Raw genomic sequence first — 18,978 nt, 5'->3', positions numbered from 1 at the left:
CACACTAATGCTTGCATTAGTGTGTGCATGCATTAGTTAGTTTTTACACACTATTTTGTGCACAAATTACACACTAATGCTGCACTAGTTAGTTTTTACACATTATTTTGTGCACAAATTACACACTAATGTCGCACTAGTTAGTTTTTACACACTAATGCCCGTATTAGTGTGTGCATGCATTATACACACATGCATTAGTTAATTTCTACACACTAATTTGTGTCCAAGCACACACTAATGCAAGCATTAGTGTGTGCATACATTATACACACACTAATGCTTGCATTAGTGTGTGATTGTGCACAAATTAGTGTGTTTTCACACACTATTTTGTGCACAATGCATGCATTATACACACACACACTAATGCTTGCATTAGTTTGTGTGTGCATGCATTAGTGTGTTTCCACACATTAATTTGTGCCCAAGCACACACTAATGCAAGCATTAGTGTGTGCATACCTCTCTAGCACACACTAATGCTTGCATTAGTGTGTACTTGTGCACTAATTAGTGTGTTTTCACACACTATTTTAGGCACAATGCATGCATTATACACACACACACACACTAATACTTGCATTAGTGTGTGCATGCATTAGTGTGATTCCACACACTAATTAGTGTGCATGCATTAGTGTGTGATTCCACACACTAATTTGTGCACAATCACACACTAATGCAAGCATTAGTGTGTTTCCACACACTAATTTGTGCCCAAGCACACACTAATGCAAGCGTTTGTGTTTGCACACACTATTTTGTGCACAATGCATGCATTATACACACACACACACACACACTAATGCTTGCATTAGTGTGTGTGCATTAGTGTGTGCATGCATTAGTGTGTTTCCACACACTAATTTGTGCCCAACATTAGTGTGCATGCATTAGTGTGTTTCCACACACTAATTTGTGTCCAAGCACACACTAATGCAAGCGTTAGTGTGTGCATACCTCTCTAGCACACACTAATGCAAGCATTAGTGTGTGTTTGTCCACTAATTAGTGTGTTTGCACACACTATTTTGTGCACAATGCATGCATTATACACAGTAACCCTAATGCTTGCATTAGTGTGTGATTGTGCACTAATTAGTGTGTTTGCACACACTAATTTGTGCACAATCACACACTAATGCAAGAATTAGTGTGTGTGTGCATTAGTGTGTGAAAGCATTAGTGTGTTTTCACACACTAATTTGTGCCCAAGCACAGAGTAATGCAAGCATTAGGGTGTGTCTGAGCATTGGTGTGCGAAAAAATTGCACACATTAATGCTTGCATTAGGGTGTGTGTGCATGCATTGGTGTGTTTTCACACACTAATTAGTGCACAAGCACACACTAATTCAAGCATTAGTGTGTGCATGCGTTACAAGCACACACTAACGCTTGCATTAGTATGTGCTTGGGCATACATTAGTATACCAAAACATACCTCCATTAGCATTAACATACCAAAACATACCTCCATGTGGGTGTGCGATGAAGTTGATTGAGACCCCAATGGTCACCGAGAAGCCCAACGGTAGATTAAGGTCCAACACACACACACTAGATTAATTTCTTTGCCACACACTAACGCACACACACAAGAGATTAATTAGAAGCACACACACACACACACACACTCTAAATGGATGCAAAAAAAATAAGCACATAAACCAGTTTCTTAAATAGAAGATAAAAGGAATCTTATGCAGGGAGGAATCCTATGCAAGGAGGAATCCTATGCAATAAAGAATCTCACTTTGACTAGAATCCAATGTTAATTAGGGTCCCTTTTTTTTGTGAAATTGTAGGATATGGCATCCTCTTCCATGCCCGGCTATCGATCCATAGAGGAATTTCTCGCCGAGGGCCTCTCTTACGAGGACGCTTGTGATGCTTACTACTCGCAGTCTTCCTCTCACCAGTCACAATCCACCTTCGGCTTTCGATGGTTTCGAGATGCAGTACACGACCCCGACCTCGAGAGGGCATACCGCGCCCATGAAGAGTGGCTATCCTTGCAGCAGAGTCTTCAAGGGCGGTACACACTAGCACAGTTGGCTGCCTATGGGCTCTCACCGCTTGCAACACCGAGCGCCGGCACTCCGATCGTGCAGAGTGTGCCTCCCAGTGGGCCTCCCTCCACCTTACCCTCGACTTTCCCGTCACCCGTAGCTCCCTCCACCTTGCATTCGCAACGATCCACGCTCGCACCGTCGAGTTATCCGTCGCCTACACCACCCAGCGGTTCGGGCTCGAGCCAATGCTCTTCGGGTGGCCAGCGCTCTTCCCGTAGTGGTGGCTCACGCTCTCGTCGAGGTAGTGGCTCGTGCTACTTTGGTGGTGGAGGGGGCAGTGCTACAGATTCACCTCCTCTTACACCCCGACCTCCTCGCTCACCCCTTGGAGCTCCACATGAGGATGAGGACCGCGATGGGCCCACCCCGGACGCTCGTGGCTACTACTATTATATACATCGTGGGGGGGAGGTGGATCTAGGTTCCTCTTTGGGGAGGACATTTCGAGGGCACCTTAACCAGCTGATCCACTCGACATACCAAGATTGCTTTAAATCTTTCAAAGATCAGGACCCAGCCGACTTGACGTACATTTAGACGCCATTGCTCATGCGGTTCCCTAATCCGCAAGTGGAAGAGTTCTCCAGGCAGTGGCTCGAGGAATAGATCAAGAATTTCTTGAAAAATAAGAAGTCCAGTGTGCAGAGGGCGGCAAAGCGAACATTTGAATCTGAGGGTCACAACTATCGCCCTGGAAATGTTCACGACGAGGAGTGGGAGAAAGCCCAGGGTGAGCTGGAGGACGAGAGAGCGACAGGTGCTAGGGTGCACACTCGGTAGGTGGAGGCAAGGGCGCAGCAAACGCCCACGCATTACGGCTCGGGCGGAAAAGCAGCATGGAAAGATAAATTTGTGAGTGTGCGTATTTTCATTTGAATTGATTTAATTTGTGGTAATAAGGTTAGGTTTGTTATATTTTTTAATTGATATACATCAAAATATTACTATGACCCGTCCAAGCCGAGAGATCCAGAGATACAGAGAGAGCCACACATGGTGCTGGCTGTATGAAAACAACAAAATCAATCGCGAAGAATTTGAAAATGCATGTCGTACACTACAGCCTGTAAGTGTGAACTTTTTTTTAAAAATCATTGCATGCAGCTTTATGTATCCATTTGTATTAATTAAAGGTTTTGTTGTTTTTTTTTTCCAGAGTCAAGGAGTCCCTCGAGAGGTCCCAGGATCCGAGTAGCTCAATCCTCCAAGTGTTTTTGGGCCCGCACGTGCATCTTCTTTTTCGCCACAATTGTATAGCCCCCATGTATCGCCTATTTGGGCAATTTTGTAATACCCAATATAATTAAACACTTGATTTTGCCCCAAAGTCTTCTTTTGGCCACAATTGTATAGCCGCCATGCATCGCCTATTTGGGCAATTTTGTAATGAACAATTTCTCCAATATAATTAAACATTTGATTTTGGTCCAAAGTTTCGGTGCAATGAAATTGTTGTTTTTGAAAAGTTTCTCCAATATAATTAAACATTTGATTTTGGTCCAAAGTTTTGATGCAATGAAATTGTTGTTTTTTTATTTATTAAATGTATAGGAAAAAAAAGGCAAATGACCATTTGGATGGGTCCTACCAACCAAGGACCATCCAAATGGTCATCTGCTTTTTTTTTTAAAAATACTCCCGGCTGCGGTAATGGTTGCGGTAATACTAGCGGTAAGTACTGCAGAAATAAGCGCGGAAATGTAGCCGGGCCGATTACCGTGTGCATTGCTGAAGGACCATTACCGCGAGTATCGACTCTAGCATTACCGCTCCCGAGATTTTTTGCCTTGAACTTTTCCTTTGTTTTTGTGCGTCTATATGAGTGGTAATGTGCTCCAAATGTCATAGTGTTTCAAGAGCTTATTGCTAGAAAGCCAAAATAAAAAATTCAAAGCATCAAAACTACAAAAGCCAAGATTAATGTGTAGCATGTGTAGGAATTGAAAAGCTTCTCTCCTCCTAGAGATGTGGTGCAGGGAGGAGCTGATTTTCAAGGTGATGGAGGTTCCAGATTCCCCCCTTATGTGGCATTATGAGAAAGGTTGGTGATGCTTTTCGTTGGGTGGCACCATTCTAGCCGGAATTTTTTTGATATATGATGCTTTTTGTAAGTTGGTATGATGAATCCTCGAGTGTTGGATGGCTAGGGTCCACTAAGTTGTGGCAGGAGATGGGCAACCATTTAGCATTCTAATGTTTGTCTTGAGATCGGTGTGGAACCTATGATGTCCTGGCTCGGTATGAGCAGGACTTATTCTATATTTTTTTGGCCTACCAAAGGCAAAGGCTATAGAGATGGGTTTTATTTTTGCTGTTGGAAAATACAAGAAAAATTGAAGTGAATTTCTGTTTTTCCACCGCCATGTATAATGATAGGATGAAAGTGGAATCCTAAGTGGTAAGCCTAGTGGAGATTAAATAAAGGAGAGAGTTGGGCCACATGGTTGGGTCTTGGTTTTATTTCCAAGCTCTGCTTTTTAGGGTCTTAAATGCCTTCATTTTCCTTCGAAGGTTTTGAGTGGTTCCACTAGTGGTGTGTCTTTTCTCCTCTACATTCTGCCCTTGTAGGTACTCCTACTCGGTAGAGAGAAGGTTTGGCTGAGCATATGATTATATGTTGTGATGCGTGAGGCACTCAAGTAGCCTCAAGGTTTTGAGTGGTTCAACGAGTGGTGTGTCTTTTCTCCTCTCCATTCTGCCCTTGTAGGTACTCCTACTCGACAGAGAGAAGATTTGGCTGAGCATATGATTATATGTTGTGATGCGTGAGGCAATCAAGTAGCCTCAAGGTTTTGAGTGGTTCAACGAGTGATGTGTCTTTTCTCCTCTCCATTCTGCCCTTGTAGGTACTCCTACTCGACAGAGAGAAGGTTTGGCTGAGCATATGATTATATGCTGTGATGCGTGAGGCACTCAAGTAGCCGCAATCAACATTACCCGCTGAGAGGAAGGGGTTGTTGGACCTCTGCTTGCGCCACTCAAGGTGTCCTCTCTTCAAAGGTGTTTATTTTCTTGCCATCGCAGCCAAGATCTGCTGTCCGTGATGGGTTTGGTATGTGCGAAGCTTTTGATTGTGTGTGCCTGAGAGAGCAAGCGAGAGAAAGCGTTTATTTTCTTGTTGCCACAGCCAGCAGATGTGAAGCTTGGGTCTCTGCGTGCCTGAGAGAACGAGAGCACTTATTTTTTTGCCACTGAAGCGAGGATCCGCTGCCCGTGATGGGTTTTTTTCAGAGTCTAACAAGCTCTTGTCTGCGCCTGCCTGAGGGAGAGAGAGAATTTTGTTTTTCTGCTGCCCGTGATGGATTTTTTGCATGTCATGGATCTGGTGCGATTGTATAAGAGTGAATATTTATGTGTGCTTTAAGATCAAGGTGCTCGAGATGGAGACACAAAGTGGCTCTCTCTCTCTCTCTCTCTCTCTCTCACACACACACACACACACACACACACACACACACACACACACACACACACACACACACGTGCGCGCACACACACACACACACACACCAGTTCATGACGACCCTCTCTCTCTCTCTCTCTCTCCGCCTTCAAGTATATCTATCCATTGCTAAGAGGGGGCTAGTGTTGATGGTGGTGCTCCTGGTTTACTGGCTACAGCTGCATCGAGGGTTGCAAAATCCCCTTCTACATCATCATCTTCTTCTACCCGAGGCCTGAGTCCTGCTGATGCAAGAGCTGCCTAGCGTTTCCCTGGCCAAGCAGTGAGCACGCATCATTTTGGGGTGGGTGGTAACGACAACATCATCCATGGTGTCGAGGCCCCTCAGTCCTTGAAAGAAGTAACGGGCTGGATGCAGTAGGAGTTTGCCCTTGAACCTGAATTGTCATTCCATGCAGACAATGGTGCATGGTCCTGTAGTACATTAAGTCCACTGGACTACACACCACAAGAGTTCAAGTAATCTTTCAAAACAAAAGTGAAAGTAATCTGCACACCACAAGAGTGCAAGTAGTCTTTCAACTCATTGCCGCAGAAGAATCTCTCGCAAATCTCTCACTGCATGGATTCATCTGTGGCAATGAGTGATGAAACCATGTTGAGATTATTAGGTGCTAGCAGTCGGAGCAGGTGACATACGTATTTTTGAGGCAGAAAAGTATTTCAAGTCTGCCAGAAATGACTCCGGCCTTGAATTTTTGATTATGCAGTAAGATGGAGTTTGACATCTTGGCAGAAATCACTCCGGCCTTGAGTATGCTAATTATTCATTGTGCTTGAAAGATTCATTGTGATTTTAATAATTAAAGGAAACTGCGATCTTAATCATTAAATATTTTGTGTGAATTAAGGACCGGTTAGAGTTCATTGTCGATCATTTAATAAGCTGAATGGGTCATAATTACATATAGCTTGATTAAGAGTAGCTATTTATTTGTTCTGATTTAATAGAAAAGGTGGTATGGTGGAATCATTGCAATGATAGGGGTCTTAACATTTCGGGTGTTGGAAATGGAGTGGTTTGGATATGTTCACAAAAGTGAGATTTTATTTCGTTGAAAATCATGATAGGCAAGACAGACTTCGTTTAATTTTTGTAAATTTTGTTTTGATGTTTATCTCTCCTCCTCTCCCATAGTGTCTTTTGACGCTTTTCCTCTCTCTATAGTTGTTTTCTCTCTTTAATTCACACTTATCTCTCTAAAAGATACTTTTCTCTCTCTATCTCTCTGCTCTCTTTGATTCATGCTTTTCTCTCTACCTCCCTCTCTCTCTCTCTCTCTCTCTCTCTCTCTTCTCCATCCTGGTACTTATCTATATAAATCCTTCTTGTGAGGTTAAACCTGCTATACCTCTAGTCGATGCTTTTTCTTGCTGCATATGTGACCTTGTTTCCTCTCGCTACTGAGTGAAGGCCCAGGGTGTTAACTTTCACTCCCTCCATTATCGCTTCGCAACCATGGATCACAACATGGTCGGTTTGTCTTTTACTGCTTATTAAAGAGTATCTTGTTTGTCGAGCATGAGATTATTTGATACCTTGAGTGATTACTGAATGTAGATGTTGTGATCTTTGATTTTGAGGAAGATGCATCTTATAATCTCCATGGCAAGAATGTTCACCATGCTTGCTCTAAGCTAAGTGATGATTGTGTGTCACCTCATATTGAAACACATCCAGTCACTGCACATCAAAAGAAGTTGTCTCCCAGTCCCAAGTTACGTAAAACTCCTACATCTTCTTTGAAGAAAGCGTTGAGACTCGTTCGAAGTAATTGTGACTTGACAATCTTTTTGCGTTGCATTAAGGTGGCATGGCAAAAAATTGTTTGACTTGTCCTTTTATTGGATAGGTAAAGCAAAGAGAGCTTTGCATGAAGATAACGCTTTCTCTACCACAGCGAACACAGATTTTGTTGTTGAAGATTGTCCTAATATTGAGAGTTTCAACTCCCAATTAGCTTTGGTGCCTTCTTTAAAACCATTGCTTATATCTGAATTGTTAGAGAATACCACTTCTCGGTTTTCTATATGGGGAAGGTTTGTCCAAGTATGGCACTTACAAGATTCAAAAGCGTGCCTATGGTCGCTTCCTTAGGGCAGATTTGCTAGATAAAGAATCTAAACACACTATAACTTTTGTGGTTTCTGAAATTTACATTTCAGATTTTGTGGATCTTTTTGAAGTGGGTGATTATGTTCGTTTAGAAGGAGCTAGTTTGAAGAAAAAGGTTGGGAGGGATGGAGGGAGTAGCTCATGGAGCTTGCATGCAGATGCCACAACATTATTGGTGAAGACAACCCATTTCGACTGTTCTTTGGTTCTCTATCCTAAGCATAGGATTAGAGAGCTAATGGCTGCACCCACATCAGTCTTGGCTCAATTTATCCCAACAGTCACCTTCACAGTGGTGAAAGTAGAGACTGCCACTAAAAGTGATGGGACTTCTAGTTGTCGCCTTACAATAGTTGACGGGCCTGCAATTATTGATAGAGCAAGTGTGAGTCTGCTCCACATCAACTTCACTATCTTTTTGTCTTTCACTCATTGCTAATGGCTCCTATTGTACCTCTTGCAGCTATTGTTTGTGCCTTCTAGGCGTGCAGATTACCAGAACATTGTGAATGTGATCAACGACCTTGGATACTACTTGTGTATGGCACACAATATCAACGTGTTCAAGCAACAAACAAAAACTATGTCCATTGTAGATGCCTCTATCTTATTGCCATTGCCTCCTAGCTTAGAATCGCTCTTTCGACAGCATCTATCTCAACAAGTATCTAATTCAGGATTTGGCAAGAAGGTAGTAGACTATTCCTTGTTATTCGTTGTTGCTGTCTTGTTTATGCTAAGTGATGTTAATGTTTTTGTAGATCTTTGGCACATTAGAAATTGTCAACCTCAATAGCATTGAAATTCAATATGCATGTGAGACTTGCAAATGAACGAATTTGAGTCGTGAAGTCTTGAATCCATTTTGCTACACATGTGGAAAGCTTTCCACAATATTGAAGACCCCTGCATTGCAAGCAAAGTTGATTGCTCAACGAGGAGATCCTGTCATTGTCAATCTGCAAGGTGGAATTGTGGATGTTGTGCTTGGTCTTGCAAAACCATTCATGCACTTGTATGAACATAGTCTTCTGGATTTAAAAGCTTCTTTGGCAGGTTTAAAGAAATTTGGCACTTTTGAGATAGACAAGCAAGGATTCTTGAGTGACTTCAAAAGCGCATGATCTTGGTGCCCTTTCATCACTTGAGAATCCCGAAGGATTCGAACTCTTTGCTGCTGCTGTGTCTTAAGTAATCTAACAGCCGAAAGCTTCTTCCTGGTACTCTTCCTTTATCCATTTCCCTAACTAAATCAAAGTTTCGGAGGATAAAATACATATTTTTTACGTGATGGATTTTGTCCCTAACATATTGAGTGCAAATAGGCGAAAGATTTCCCTTGACATGGAATTTTCATCTCGTCTTCCTAACAATGATGATGTTGTGGAAGCATTATTGTCTCTTTTTGGGTTAAGTTTGTGTAAGGATGCAATGGAAGATAAAATTTTGGAGTTGATTATGCAAAATATTTTGGCTAATGATATTGATACCATTTCTGTTTGGGTTTCTCCGTGGCATATTAACATAAATGTAAGTGTTGTTTTACTCAAAAAAATTATGCATTCTCTCTTGCAAACACGATCCACTTCAAAGATCTTATCCATGCACTTGGTTGGATTGGTATGTCAATTAACCAAAAAATCTTGTAATGTCCTCTTGTTCAACGTAGATCGATTTCAAACTGTTGTGCAATATGGTGATGTGGGTGTTCATTCCTCTTCACAAATGCATGAAATTGTTATGTTGCAGACAATAGGAAAATGTCTTTGGGTTCCTCTCTCTTTGAAACGTGTGAAATATGTGCGATGCGTGTGGACAGAACAAGCAACAAGTGTTTTGCTAACTCTAATTCGAGAGAGTCCGTGTGCAAACGGACCTGAAATTACTGTGAGCTCCCAAGCCTTGCACGGGGCTTCCTATACAAAGAAACGAATTCAGTCAAAAATATATAGTATTTGGAAAAAACAAAACATTACTCACCCTTCCCACACTTCTCATTCACACACTTCACAATTTGCAAAAGCTATACAAGACACACCTTCTTTCTCTTGTGGTTCTTTGGTTTTTCGCTCGAGCATGCGATCTCTTTCATCTAATGAGTTGACAAGTCTAGCAAGGTTTAAAGACTTGTCAAATATTGGCTCGCTTGTTGATCTTCATTGCAAAATAGCGTTAAAGAAGAACATCAAGCCGCTCTTTTGCATGCATGGGTTAATGAAATTCAACTAAAAAATTCAAAGTGTGCACCAACTAAATCTCGTAGAGCATTGGCTTGTGTCTCTACGAAAATCTTTCGCTCAAATAAGAGAGCTTACATTTGAAGGCCAACTTGGATTACGAGGAAGTGTAGTAAATGTCATGTCCGACTTGTCTAGAGTCAAAAATATGTTGCCACACTTTGCAGACGACCAAGCTACAATGCTCGTAGAGATTAAGCGGAAGCTTGAGCACGATCATGCTTACCTAAGTGGTGTTGTGCGTCCCGCATGTGTTATGAAAGCATTGAATGACCTTGTGAAAACACCCTTATATATTCAACATGGGACAACAATCAATGACTCATGGGTTGATGCATTTGTACTTAAGGCAGACCTTATAACATGTGTTGGTGAAAATGATGTCGATGACTCGATGGATCCTTGTGACGCTTTGTTGCACAATGTTTACACATCCAATCAAGTGGTGGACCATAATGCACATGTGAGTAGTGTCATCCCTTGTGAAGGATTTAGTCCTTTAAGCATTTTTGATGACGAGAATTGCGAAGAGTTGTCATTCCCAACACTAATTTTTGGCCACATAAGGAAATATTTTTCGTTGGCAAAACAAAGTTATCAAAAAGTGGCGCAATGGGAATTGAAAAATGAAGATAGGCGCTTTGCTTCTGATGTTGAAAACCTTTTCTTTAAAACAATGAAAATTGTAATTGCAAAAGTCTTTGGCTCTATATGGGTTCGACTTCGAAAAGGGAAACTTCAAGGTCGTGAACTTCAAGCAAACGATGTGCAATCTACAACTAATATAGAGCACTTGCTTTCATCTCAACTTGGCTATCATGACTTTGAGACGGTGCGAACATCTACTGATTATAAGGCAAAACTTAAACGTAACATTTTTGCAATGATTCAACAATTGGGTCAGGCCACGTTTTTCCTTACTTTTTCATGTGCTGAACAAAGATGGCAACCCCTCAAAAATTTCTTGTCTGCCTTAAATCCCCAAATCGTGGAGTTTGAGTACTCAAATTCAAGCAGTTACGTTCGAGCATTGGTGCGGTCAGACCCTCTTACAACTGCAAGATACTATGTGCATAGATTCAAAGAAATGAAAAAAGAGCTAAAGCGCAACAAACACTTGCTTGGTGAAGTGGTGGACTACTTTTTTGTCGTTGAATTTCAACATAGAGATAGTCAACATGATCATGGATAGGTTTGGATCAAGGACGCACCTAAATTTTGCACTGCACCAGTCGACAAAATAATAAAGTTTGTTTTGTATATCAGCACGAGCAAAGATGAACTAGAAGAAACACTTGCGTCTGTTCAAATGCATTCTCATCGCAAAACATGCAAAAAACGCAAAACTTTGTGACGTAGATTTGGCTTTCCGCAGCCACCATCAAGAAAAACAATCATTTTGCTTCCTCTTGCTGTGACTGAATCCAGGCAAACGTTCCTTCTTGAAAACAAGAACCACATTGATGAGCAATTGCTTGCCTTGCCTTGCGACACTGACATTTCGTTTGATGCTTGGCTAGCTATGGTTGGCATGGATGAGAATCTTTACATGGACTCAATTTCTGTAACAAGTACTGAACCCACTTTGATCTCAAAGAGAGAACCAAAGGATATCTATAAAAAAATAATTTAATAAGCAATTATGTGCTTTGTGGGATGGAAATATTGATATTCATTTCATTTTCAATGGTCATGGTGCTGCTGCATATTGTACTTCGTATATGACAAAAAAGATACTTCATCAAGCAAAGCAATCAAGAACATCTTGAACAATTGTAAAAATACCAACCTTCCAACCCTTGAACGCTTGAGAAAAATTGGGAATGCCTTAATCAATACTCAAGAAATGACATCACAACAAGCTACATACATAGCTTTGTCCTTGCCTTTGCATAGTGCGAGTAGACAAATTGATTTCATCAATGCAGACTTTAGTGCTCAAAGGACATTGCTATTGAAGCGTAGAGCGATGCTAGACAATTTGCATCCCGAGGACACAAACATTTTCTTTGACGACCTTGTCACAAAATACACAAAGCGTCCCACCAAAGTTGGCAAATTTATGTTTGGCTGAGTATGCTAGTGACTTCCAAACTATTTGTGGACGCTTGCAAAAATCCAAAAAACCACGAATCATTAGGTATGCCAACTTTAGTCTTGAGAGAGATGCAGAATGCCACTACCATGAGCTTTGCCTCTTATTTCTTACATTCGTTGGTGATGAGAGCATGTTCGAAACAAATTGCAACTCGTGGTGTGACAGATTTAACACACAACAATACTATCATAGCTTAAAATCAACAAAAAATTTATGAAGCTAGAACTGCATGCCCCAAGCAAATCAAAGGTAAGTTCAAATACGTCCCCCTCCTCCCACCACAGAGAGGTTTTTAAATATGAATTGGGTCTTGATGTTCGGCCTACAAAAAACGCAATAAGATCTTTGCCATTCTTTAAAAACCTGGCAATGCCAAATGACGAATACTACTCACTTGTTACAAGCTTGAATATAGAACAACGAGCCGTCTATGATGATATAATGATTTGAAAACGTCTACAACCAGCCCAACGCATTCACCTCTTCCTCACTGGAGGTGCAGGGACAGGAAAAACCTTTACACTGAGAGCTGTAGTTCAGAGTTTGACACGCCACTACAACCTGTCTATCGAGGGTGATGTTGAGCTGCCAACCACATTACTGATGGAATACACAGGGAAAGTAGCATTCAATGTTGGTGGCAGTACAATACACTCTGCATTGCGATTGCCTCTTATGACACACATGGGCACAAATATATCCTCAGAAAGCTTGGATGAGCTCTAACAATTGTACAAGAACTTGAAGCTTGTTGTCTTCGATGAGGTCTCCTTAATTGGAAACAAACTTCTAAACGTTATAGACACAAGACTCCATGCAATCAAGCATAACCACATAGAACCGTTTGGTGGTTTGGATGTTATCTTCTGTGGAGATCTTTGTCAAGCAAGCCCAGCTCGAGACTGATGGATATTTAGCGACACACAAAATGCACTTGACTTACTCGCACCATCCTTTTGGCACACTCATGTAAAATGCTACGAGCTAAAGAAAACAATGTACCAAGAAAACAAAGGATTCATTGCAATCCTCAACAGAATAAGGAAGGCAAAACACACAAATACAGATGTGGACCTCATTAACACCAACCATAGCAACACAAATTTTGACAAGTTCACAACACCGCATTTGTTTTTTACCAACAACTTAAAAAATCAGCATAACCATCTTGTTTTTGAGAGCCTCGACACACAAGCATATATCATACATGCAAAAGACACTTACCACAAAGAATACTCGAAGACCCTCATGGTTCCAAACGACCTGCAGTCAGCTGTAGGATTGGCCTCGATTCTTCAAGTGAAAGTAGGAATGATCGTGGAAGTTTGCAGTGGTAACATCAACAGTAGTGACGGTCTTGTAAATGGTGCAGATGGAACTCTTAGACATGTGTAAAGCATAGGAAGCTCCCATATTGCATGGATTGAGTTCTTTGATTCAAACACACGAATAAAACAACGGGAAGAAAATTCATAATTTTTTGACGACTTCATCAACCCCCTATGGACACCGATTTTCCAGACATCAAAAGAATTCCAGGTCGAGATCGAAAAATGCTTTGAATACCATAACAAGAACACAACTCCCCATCCAAGCCACAAATGCAAGAACTATCCACAGATCACAAGGCCTAACAATGCTTGCTGTTGCATTTGATCCAAGGGCTATCAATACCCATGGATTGATATACACAGGTCTCTCTCGTGTCAAAGATCCTACAAATCTATACATTCTTAATCCAATAGCTCCAACACAAACAAGAATCGATGCTACCATGCTTGCAGAACTTGAAAGACTTGAAACAGAGGCCAAATGGGAATACTTAAGACCTTTTCCATTTTCCTTCACCGAAACACATTATATTGTCCAATCACTCAACGTTGTTTTCATTCAGAAATAGATTGACCACATCAAAAGAGATCCCCATTTTACAACATCTGACATTCTTTGCTTTCAAGAAACAAAACAAAAACTTGCCTCCAATCTTCTTGCTCCTGAATTCAACCACATCCACCACTACAATACATTTGGAATGTCAATCTACTACAAAACACACATTGCGACAACTTCGTCCTCTTGCATCAAAATCATAGAAACCGTCCTATCCTTCAAAAACAACCATGAATTGCATATACTTTGTGTCTACAAATCACCAAAAGCTTCCACAACTTCATTGATAGTCCTTCTCAATAGTTTGATTGACTCCTCCACCAGCACAAGAACGAGCATCATTATTGGAGACTTCAACATCCACATCGACCAAACAAATGGACAATACCAGAAAATAGAGAAGCAATTGCACAAGCATCACTATGAACAACAAATCCATGACATTACGACCGTGTACAACTTAAAACTTGATCACATTTGGCTTAAGAACCTACTCCCAAAATGAATTTTCCCTCCCTCCTCGACCCGCTCTCCCCCCCTCCCCCCACCCCTCAAAATTAGTTGACCTCCGTCAAAAAGCGTTTTTTGCATTTCTTTTCCTACTTCATATAATACAAAGCATTTCCATCTTGCTCTTCCCATAAAACAAACCCTCTTTTGTAACACATGCTCACTCTACTCACAACATGCATATCTATCAACTACACTTCCGGATTACTCAAATTTGTAATACACATTCTTCTTCCGTCTTTCCTTTTATTTTAAAGTGGCAGGCCTCGTGATTTTGTCACTTGTTTTATTACAAATGTGAGTTTTGCCCCAAAAAATAAAATAAAATTGAAAAGCTTGAGAAATGGAAAGTCAAAGGCCTCATGACATGGTTCATGGACAGCCTAGAAAGTTTCAGTTTTGAGTTACCCAATCAGTTTTTTAGAGCACGTACACAAAAACGTGAGCTCAATTCCTGTACTGGGTTCGAACGCCATCACCATGCACACAGTTGGTTGCTTCTCTGGTTGTCCAACCGCTTACATTTGGTGAGTCGATATTTGCATTTGCTTCTCTCTCTCTCTCTCTCTCTCTCTCTCCCCCCCCCCCCCCCCCCCCCCCCCGCCCCCTCCCCCCCAAAACACACCCACGCAAATGTAGGTCTTTCGATTGTCTCGGTCGCAATGAAGAGACGACCTGCCCAGGGTCGCAGCTCAATTCTAGTTATCACTGCGATCTTGGGAATTGCCTTCTTTGTTTCGTCTGTCTGTGTGCTTGTTAACGAAGAGGTGCTAGCCTCTGTATGCGACAAGCTTGGCATCTCGACAACCTCAATTGTGAATGCTCAGACATATCGCTCTGATCAAACAAAGACAGACTCGGCTCCGGCTGCGGGCGACGATCTTACATGCCTCAGCAGATCCCAGCAATACCTCTACAGAAACCCTGCCCACATCAAGCCCTTACCGGATCCTCTTCTCAAAGCATGGGCATCATACGCACAAATGCATAGATCTTGCTCTCACCACAACTGGTCAGCACTCTTCTTGAGCAGAGACAGGTCTCCCGCTGATCAGAATGATGAATGCCGGTATCTTGTTTACATAGAAGGCCGCGAAGGGTTGGGAAATGTCCTCCTTTCCCTCACTTCTGCTTTTACTTTTGCCATGGCAACAAGTAGGATGTTGGTAATCGACAGCAGAGCGAACATCGCCAAGCTTCTATGTGAGCCTTTTCCAGAATCTAGCTGGGTATTGCCGCCCGATTTTCCACATGGAGAGCTTCTTGATTGCCCATCTCTTGGTCCTTTCAGGCATAACAACACGAATTCAAGCTGTGTCAGCTTGAATCTGCAACACAACATTCTTCACAAAGACCAGCAGTTGTTTTGCGAGGATGTGTATACATCTCTACAGGATGTGAAGTGGGTGGCTTGGACAAGCAATCAGTATTTCCTTACAAATCTGTTCTTGATACCATCCTTCTGGCAGAGAATACATCCTATTTTTCGAGGAAATGTAGGTCAGATATTCACCTCCCTTGCTAGGCTACTTTTACTACCAGCCAATGACACATGGGCGATTATATTAAGAGAGTTCTGGAGCTACCTCTCTGGCGCAAATGCCCAGCTTGGGGTGCAAGTAAGGCTCCATGGCAGGCACAATCTAGCAGAATTTGATCCCCAAGCCAATGATAGAATCATGGAATGCTTGTTGCAGAATAACCTGCTGCCAAGGTTTTCTGAAAGGGAGAATTTAACGGAGCTTTCGATCCTTCACGACAGGAAGATGAAAGCAAGAGAAAACCATGCAGACATTGTGGTGATGTTAGCTTCTCTGCAGGGTAAGTATGCGCAGATAATGAAGGATCAGTTTGCGAAACTCCCGATCGAAGGAACAAAAATGGTGAGAGTGCATTCTGTGTCACAATTAGGCTCCCAAAACAAGGGTTTTGAGCAAGCACAGCTAGCCTTCGTAGAGATGTGGCTGCTGAGCTACAGCGACAATCTGGCTACAAGTAAATATTCAACATTTGGGTATATAGCTCAAGGGTTGGGTGCGATACACCCGTACATTTTAGATCTAAACAAGGGTGAGCACGCATCACCTTGTGTGTTGGGCCAATCAGTGGAGCCGTGCACACACTATCCAAAAATTCCGAGATGTCTTGGCGCTGACGCAAACTTAAGCATCAACCATAAGCAGTGGATTCAAACACACTTTAGTCACTGCCAGGATCATGTTGGTGGCTGGCAGATAGTTCCAAGTGGGGCTGCTCAAGGCAACCCAGTTTCTTTTGAATTCCTTTGAGGTAAGGATCGCCAACCTGCTATCTTTAACAGAATAGCCCCATGTGACATTTCATTCTCATCAATTAGGTGAAGGAGAAAGCATAAACAACAGGATGACACAGGCATACAATTGATTAATTGTAACCATTCTAACTGCAATGAAAATTGCCAATCCTAATAAAAGCTTATGTTCACCACAAGCCGATGAAGAACAGTTAAATTGGTGCTCTAGTTTTGTACAGGGAGGAAGTTGAATTGTCAGTTCGTGGAATGCCATTTTCTCTTCCTGTTTACATGGCATGCTATGAGCATGGGATGCATGGTGCAAGAACCTACTTGGCACCTGTGCTTAGAGATAAGATTGTGGACATTACATTTTTGCAAAGACAATTTCCAGCTGAAAGAGAATTTCTCCAGTTCACCTTGGTACACCTAGATGCAACAAAGAAGTTCTTGGTGAGGATGAGCAAAGTTTTGCTTGTGGCCTAGCACACCGCCTAATGGATTTTACTGTTGAAAGTTGTTATCTGAAAGCTGGTCGGTTCGATATCAGAGTTTGTGTTTGCATTTTACATGTTAAAATGATTGCGGTCCTTGAAGCTAGGGATGCCTTGGCAGGCAAAGCATCTTAAAGCCTGAAGCAAGCTGCAATCTAGTAAGATCTGAAGAGGCTTCACAAGACCTATACACTAGTTGAGACCTTGACCTTGAATATGAAACAGAAGACAGGCATAGCAATTGGAGGTTGTATTGGATGCAGGAGTTTGAGGCACCAATGAAAACCTATAGCATATTGTATCGAGCCTTCTTGCAAATAACAATAAAAGTTGGGTTCATGGTTTAAGAGTATTTGAGAGTTTTTGGTAGGTTTGGCAACGATTCCAATGCTCAAATTTGGCATCCTAATCGTGCATAGCATATGGATCTTCTAGGGTAATGCCTTAAGGAAGTGGTTGTTCATGGGTTTGACAAGGATCCTCACTTCATGCTTGCTGCATGATGGAGTCAGTCATCGTTTGCGAATATGATAAATTTTTGCAGAGAGATAGCCTCCCCTAAAGGCACTATCTAGATATGCATGTGGAGACTTTATTTTGATAGAAATGCAATGTTTAAAGTATTTTAGGATGGTTCTCTATGTGCTGCTCACTCTGACAAGTTGTAATTTGTTTATCTATAGCTAGTGTGGCATAGTGGATAGTTATACACACAACAAACATTATAATGTGTCAATTGTGTGACACATATGTAGTTAGGGAGGCAATCTTACAATGTGTCAGAATTGGTACAAAGGCATGGTGCTCACGTCCAACTCAACAAACTAATTTATCGAAAACCACAAGCTATGAGAGAGATCTACTCTATGCACAAACTAAATCTTAAGCTATATATTACAAGGTGGATGTATGAACAGGTGGACCAAAAACCTTGTTCCGGACAGCTAGTCAGTATATGAAGACTAGTTCATGGAAGAGAAGAAAACAATATCGAAGGGGAAAGCATCAAAGGTTGTTTTTCCTAGAATATTATGCCAGTACTTACGTGGGTTAATGCAAGGGACGAGCTCATTACTCGCAGGAGTCAGCAATACAAACTCGCGCCCGCTGCAGGTTTGATCATTTGAATCCTTTTGATAATGCACCTCCCTCCCTCTCTCTCTCTCTCTCTCTCTCTCGCTCTCGCATGCCCTCTCACATTAACTCCCGTTAGCCACCGTGCCGGAGGGGGAATGCGATTGCAGTCAACCTGCTGGAAGTGAGCAGTGTGCAAAATATGTTACTGATGTCGTTAAGGAATTCCCCGCGTGCAAGGAAGAAGCGTGAGTAAACAATATTGATGGAATTAGACAGTAACCAAAATGGCGTTGATGCAAAGCGGCAACGATCTTTTTAATCGGCGTACAAAGTCTCTTTATGTTGTAGCATGCTTATATATTTTGAGTAGATTTGCGTCTATTCAAGCCCTTGACACATTGCAATCAATGCTCATGAACATGGAGTCCACTTCAAGCTCTAAAGTCAATGTTTTTGCAATTTCAAAATCACTTAAATTACACAAGACAAAATTCTTGGTAGCTAGAACTCGACTCAAAGCAATAGGACAAGTAAATTTGCCTATCTCTTTATGTTTGAAACAACCAATGGACCGTATATTCATATCATCTTAGGTAAAGGAGGTGGTCTTCTCTTTCTGGGTGTGAAACACTCATGTTTCACCCAATAAAAAGGACGTGTGTAGAAAGCATATTGGCAGAAAGTGATATGTCAAACATCCAGTACACCTTTTGGAACAATCTCAGGTAAGACCATTTACTCAGT

General features: G+C 41.7%; 1 protein-coding gene across 1 annotated transcript; it reads left to right on the top strand.

Annotated features, from left to right (window-relative positions):
- The first annotated feature begins 14,967 nt into the window (after positions 1-14,967).
- LOC147458157 (putative fucosyltransferase 8) lies at positions 14,968-17,509 on the top strand. The gene is made up of 2 exons (XM_086511770.1): positions 14,968-16,680; positions 16,903-17,509. The coding sequence occupies exon 1, from the start codon at positions 15,054-15,056 to the stop codon at positions 16,677-16,679; it is 1,626 nt and encodes a 541-aa protein (XP_086367896.1). The 5' UTR covers positions 14,968-15,053; the 3' UTR covers position 16,680; positions 16,903-17,509.
- The last annotated feature ends 1,469 nt before the right edge of the window (positions 17,510-18,978 follow it).

The sequence above is a fragment of the Adiantum capillus-veneris genome, chromosome 5 (assembly GCF_014529385.1).
Source record: "Adiantum capillus-veneris isolate H3 chromosome 5, ASM1452938v2, whole genome shotgun sequence".
Taxonomy (NCBI): Eukaryota; Viridiplantae; Streptophyta; class Polypodiopsida; order Polypodiales; family Pteridaceae; genus Adiantum; species Adiantum capillus-veneris.
The sequence above is the reverse complement of the archived record's forward strand: the minus strand, read 5'-3'. Positions and strand labels throughout refer to the sequence as shown.